Raw genomic sequence first — 6,421 nt, forward strand, 5'->3', positions numbered from 1 at the left:
AGTGGGGCTGCACCCCGCGTACGACGTTATGCACACAGCGCATGACGCAGCAGTCGAGGCATCTGCCGGGCCACTAGCTAAGCTGCCCGGTGGCCATATTAAGCTGCCGCGACCGGAGCTTATGACATTTTCTGGTGATGTCTTGAGCTTTAGTTTATTTGTTCACAATTTCACGGTCAATATCGAATCTAATGTGTCAGATAATCGAGCCCGCTTGCAATATTTGATTTAATTGTGTACAGGTAAGCCAAAAAAGATAATACAAAATTGTGTATTGTTAGAAGATGCCGGCTATGATAAAGCTAAGGCTTTGCTCCAGTCAAGGTATGGTCAGCTGCGAGTAATTGCCCAAGCGTATATCGTCAAGTTAGTGTCGGGTGCCACTATCAAACCTAATGATGTAAAATCACTGTTGCGGCTGTCTCTAGAGATGAGTAGGGTGCAGATTACTCTCGGTCAGCTAGGTTACGATGCGGAAATCAACAATTCAGGTAGCATGAGACGCATTGTAGATAGGCTACCTTTTCATTTAAGAAGACGGCATTCAGGCCTACGGCAAGTGCGGCCGACGGCAGTGCTGTAGCCGGGCCGCCGCCTGAACCCACAAAAGGGAAAAATGAACCGAAATCATTCAAATGCTACTGTTGCCAGGGTAATTGTCAAACGCTAGTACAGTGTAAGAAATTCAAGGACATGGAGTACAAGGGTATGCTTAGCTACGTGTACAAGAATAGGTTGTGTCTTAATTGTTTCAAATAGAAACACTTAGCGCGCGACTGCTGCCAGGAGAGCAAGTGTAGGGTGGCTGGATGCACTAGGAAACATGACACACTCCCGCATACTTGCGGTTCTAGCGACAGCGCGTCACAAGTAGGTGATGTTGTTAGATCAGAATCAGCTGGGGGTGTAACTAACATCTGTACTCTGATAAAATCAGGTGGCAAAGTGTGTATGCGGATACTGCCTGTCCGAGTGTTGAATGGCGATAAGTGTATTGAAACCTATGCGATGTTAGACCAAGGCGCTGACGTGTCATTGTGTACTAATAAGTTAGCAAGGGAGCTAGGGTTAGAAACAAGGCCGAAATCATTCAGTATTAGTACAGTTAATGGTGTCAGCCATTACGATGATGGAGTTGAAACTAGTTTACAGCTATTGTCACACGATAAGTCGGAGTCGGTGAGAGTAGGTAATGCGTGGTGTGTACCCCAGTTGCCTGTTAGCCTCAATAGCATGCCGGCTATTACTGAGCTGATACAGTACCCACATTTGGCGGGCATCAAGCTGCCGCAAGCAGCAGCCCATGATGTTTCAATTCTCATAGGTGCCAACGCACCTGAAGTGTTTTGGTCGTTAGAAGAGAGACGAGGTGCCCGACGAGAACCCTACGCTGTGCGCTCTATTCTCGGCTGGACGGTCGTTGGGCCACTGGATGATAGAAGCGGCAACCCAACGGGACACGTGAATATCATCAATTCCGAAGAAGAATCAATGCGGAGGGAGCTGCAGAAATTATGGAGCACCGACTTCAAAGATACAAGCGTCAATCAGAAGACAATGTCAGTGGAGGACAAGCAAGCGTATGCCGTGATGAAGTCGACGGCCAAACTTGTCAATGGGCATTATGAGATGGCGCTGCCGTGGCGGGTGAAAAATGTCAACCTGCCGTGTAACAAGGCAATGGCTCTGTCAAGGCTGATGCATTTGAAGAAGAAGTTGGACAAATATAAGAATCTGAAAGGAAAATATAAGAAGCAGGTCAACGATTATATCGACAAAGGATATGCAACAGCTGTCGGGGCCCACGATAGCGGCACCCCAGAGAAGACGTGGTGCCTACCCCACCACACAGTCTCCAATCCGAATAAGCCGGGCAAGGTTTGAGTGGTTTTCGACGCCGCAGCGAAATACAATGGAGTGTCTTTGAATGACCAATGTTGCATGGTCCTGACCTTGCCAATAGCCTGGTGGAAGTGCTGATTAAGTTCAGGCAGGAGCCTGTAGTCATAGTTGCTGTGGTGGACCACCGGCGACACCTCGCTACCACCAGATGTCTTTAAGATGTTAGTACACGTGTTTGGTGCGACTTCATCACCCAGCAACGCCATGTTTGCACTGCAGCAGACAGCAGAAGACAATGATGATGATTTTAGTCACGAAGCGGTGGGCATGATCGGCAAGAATTTTTATGTTGATGATCTTCTGAAGTCAGTCGCCACCACCGAGGAAGCAAACAGGCTAGTGCCTGAGGTAGCGGTACTCCTGAAGCGCGGTGTGTTCCGCCTGATAAAGTGGATCAGCAACAGCAAGGTTGTACTAAGAAACATACCTGACAGCGAGAAATCACCCTCGTTCGTCAACCTCGATTTTGACGATGAGCTGCCCACAGATCAAGCCTTGGGCGTCGGCTGGGATGTCAACCAAGATGCATTCGTCTTTCGGGTCAAGGTTGAGGAGAAGCCGTACACATGCCGCGGTGTACTATCAACTGCCGCCTCTCTATTCGACCCACTTGGACTGGTGTCTCCGGTGATGCTGAAAGCAAAGCTGATGCTACAAAAGCTGTGCCGCACTCAACTGGGATAGGATGATGAGATGTCAGACTGCGATATAGGGTCATGGTGCGCCTGGTTGGACGAGCTGCCGGCGCTGATGAATTTCCAAATACCACGATGCCTTAAACAAGGACATCAGTCAGCGTCTACAGACAACGAGCTGCATATTTTCTGCGACGCGTCTGAGCAGGCCTATGGCGCTTGTGCGTATATTCGGGTAGCAAGTGCCGGCCACGTCACAACAATGCTTGTGATGGGGAAATCAAGAGTCGCGCCACTAAAGCCACAGATTAGTGTGCCTAGACTGGAACTTAGCGCCGCCGTCGTCGGTTGCCAGCTGGGCTGCATGATAGAACGTGGACTGGAGCTGCGCGTCTCCCGCGTAGTCTTCTGGTCTGATTCGATGATTGCACTGGCGTATATCAAGAACACGAAGACACGTTTCAAGACTTTTGTTGCCAATAGGCTGACACAAATTCATGAGACTACGAAGCCGGACCAGTGGCGACATGTGTCTACCAACGTGAATCCAGCCGACCTCGCGTCACGGGGATTCAGTGCTAATGACACCGCTAAGCTGCAGTTTTGGTTGCATGGCCCGACGTTTCTACTGGGTGACGAGAAGACCTGGCCGGCAGTAAACAAGGAGGATGTTTCCCAGGCAACGCTTGACGATGAGATCAAGAAAGAAGGAGCAGTAAATCTTATTGAAGCTGCCGAGGAATACAATGTCATCGGGGCATTAGTCGATCGACACTCGTCGTGGTATCGGCTGCGACGTGCCTGTGCCTGGCTGCTGCGATTTAAGACTTACTATGTCAACAAATACCTGAAGAAGGAAAAGGAACTTACCACCAGTCACCTGTCGGTTACCGAATTGGATGCCGCATCGGCTGATATTGTGCGCTACGTTTAAGCTACTGAGTATGGCGAAGAACTTAGGCGACTGACAGTTGGTCAGCCTGTGCTAGGATCAAGCAAGTTGGCTAAGCTAGCCCCAGTGCTGGAGGACGGGATAATCAAAGTGGGTGGACCCCTTCAACAAGCCGCAGCCCTGCCAAGCAATGCGAAGCATCAAGAGCAATCAAGCATCAAATTCATCACGAGTAAATGCATCAGCTGCCGCCGCCGACGCAAGCACCAGGCAAGCAGCTAATGGGGAACCTGCCTGTCAAACGCCTGACGCCGGGAAAGCCTCCATTCGCGTATGTAGGCGTCGACTTTTTCGGTCCAATACTGGTTACGGTCAAGCGTAGTAAAGCCAAGAGATATGGATGTTTGTTCACATGTCTGACTACACGAGCTATACACATTGAGGTGACGCACTCATTGGACACGGAATCGTTCTTGGGTGCTATCACGCGGTTCATAAGCCGCAGAGGAAGACCAATCAAGGTGTGGTCTGACAACGGAACAAACCTGCGAGCGGGCGACCGAGAGTTAAGAGGGCTACTCGCCGAATGGAATGGGAAAAGGATTCATGCCTCGTTGATGCAAAAGGGCATCGACTGGTACTTCCAGCCACCGCATGCAAGTCACATGGGAGGTGTCTGGGAACGGATGGTGCGCTCAGTGCGAACGATACTGAGAGCATTAGTCGGTCAACTGCTGCTGAAGGATGAATCGCTGCTGACGTTTATGGCTGAAGCCGAGCGAATAATAAATAGCCGACCGATTACGCAAGTCGGTAGTGACGTGGATGATGCTCGGCCGCTTTCGCCTAACGCCCTGCTACTGCTGAGGGATAATAACAGCTTGCCTTACGGAGACTTTAAGAGAGATGGTGACTACCCGAGACGCTGGTGGAGACATGCGCATCACCTGGCCGATCAATTCTGGAAGAAGTGGATACGCGAATACCTGCCTTCGCTACAAGTGTGTGACAAATGGCAACGGCCTGTACGCAGCCTTGTGGTTGGCGACGTGGTGTTGATGGTTGATGAGGAGACGGTTCGGGGTACATGGCCGCTAGGTGTAGTCATTAGTGTAAATCCTGGTCGAGATGGGTTAGTTAGGAGTTGCCGTGTTAGGTCTAGAGGTTCAGAGTATGTTAGACCTATCCACAAGTTGTGTTTGTTGGAGGCCTCTGATTAGTGTAAATAGTTATCGTCAGGTTCTCGTGTAAATATTTTGTTCTGGACTACTGTGCGCGGTCGTGTAGCCGCTGCTGCCGATTTCAGGGTCAAACAAGAACGTGACGATAACGCTGACACTGAATGTGGGGCGGGCTTCTTTCCAAGGAGGCTTACTTTTCTGTTGCCCAATCAAATTTGCGGATTGTCGTATGTTAAGTTGAGACTGGTTTAGACTGTTCTGCTGACGCTTAGTGGCATTTCTGGCTGGAAGTCGACTGTACGAGTAGAAGTTGTGCAAAATTGATAGGAATTGGCTTGATATTGCCAGTAAAGGTATGAAACTTGTAATATTTTAAGGGTTTGATCTGTTACTGATTGCGGGTGCCTGTTGAGTAATTATTTAGCCTTCCGTGTATATTGGTGGTAATTTTACGGTGTTTTTCTCTTGTTTATTGTGTTCTATTACTGAACTTTCGTGTCATTTGCAGTGACCGCTTGGAGAACGGTATCAATGTATCGACTGTGTTTCTGGCTCAGATGTTAGAAGACGTTGATGTAATCTGATACAGAAATAAACAAGCGTGTTCAAGTTCCCGTGATCGTTCAAGCCAACAATTCCTTACACATAGTTTATTCTGGATTTTTAATAAACTTAGGTTAATAAACTTAGGTTCCCAACCTTTTGGACTCCCCGTACCCCTAATTTGTTACGCTATCTCCTGGTACCCCTTCGCCCACCATAACAGGGGCGTGTACAGGATTTGTACCAGGGGGGGTCTAACCGTAAGCCAAACTTGCGAGCACGCGAAGGGGGGGTCTGGGGAGCCCTACCCCAGAAAAATGTTGAAATTAGACCCCCTTAGATGCGTTTTTTGTGCAGATGGGCCAGAACTGATGAAGCACGATTATACGGATTTGGCGTATTCTAGGACGTTGAAGCTATAGCTCCTGAGGAAGTCGGCTGGATTACGTCTAGTTGCCGCTAGGCAGGGTGCGCGTTTCGCGTGGATATGCGAGCTGCAGATGGGTCTAGCGGGATACCCGGCGGTTGCGGGGGAATGCAGTGGGGCGTTTCTCAGTTTGGTGACGTTTGGTTTTGAAGGAAGATACCAAAAATTTTTAATAATCTATATATTCATGCATCATCCTTGGCATCCATCTATCCATCATTCCATGCATCCATCCTCCCTGCACCGTATCCCTCCATCCATTCATCGCAGTTATGGCATCCCATGCCATCATGACATGAATGCGCGATGCATGCCGATGCATCCAAACGTTAAAAGAATATTAAGAAATCAAGATAAAAAGGAATTAAGGGACAGTAGCTCTGGATATTTACTGCAGCAACTGTACTTACTGTATAAAAATGGTCGTATACCCAAATGTATTTTGTCACCAGATACTTAATTATTATTTACACATCAACGCGACGAATTTGAACGGTCGCCATTGACACGCGACCGTGCTGCCACCCTGAAAAGTTGTGTATTGCATTTTTATTTTGCAGGTATTTGGACGAGGGCTAATGCACAAAGTGCAATGTTATTTTACCTAAATTGCTATTAAGGCGAACGAGTTATTCATTTGTAGGGCAAATTCCATTATATATATGGAAATATATGTGTTTATAGATATTTACAATCCTTTTGCTTTTTAAATGATAATAGAAATGACCCTCGGTCTGTATAGCCGTTGTCTGGAAGGTGGTTTGCGAAATTTCAGATGTGCGGCTTTGAGTGGCGCACGTCGTATGTAATCAAACTGTAGTCGTTTAGTTTTAAGACATTT

General features: G+C 48.2%; 1 protein-coding gene across 1 annotated transcript; it reads left to right on the top strand.

Annotated features, from left to right (window-relative positions):
• Positions 1-2,595: 2,595 nt before the first annotated feature.
• LOC106811541 lies at positions 2,596-3,471 on the top strand. Its single transcript, XM_014815207.1, has one exon. It carries the CDS (start codon positions 2,596-2,598, stop codon positions 3,469-3,471), a length of 876 nt encoding a protein of 291 aa, XP_014670693.1.
• The last annotated feature ends 2,950 nt before the right edge of the window (positions 3,472-6,421 follow it).

The sequence above is a fragment of the Priapulus caudatus genome, unplaced genomic scaffold (genome assembly GCF_000485595.1).
Source record: "Priapulus caudatus unplaced genomic scaffold, Priapulus_caudatus-5.0.1 Scaffold550, whole genome shotgun sequence".
NCBI lineage: Eukaryota > Metazoa > Priapulida > Priapulimorpha > Priapulimorphida > Priapulidae > Priapulus > Priapulus caudatus.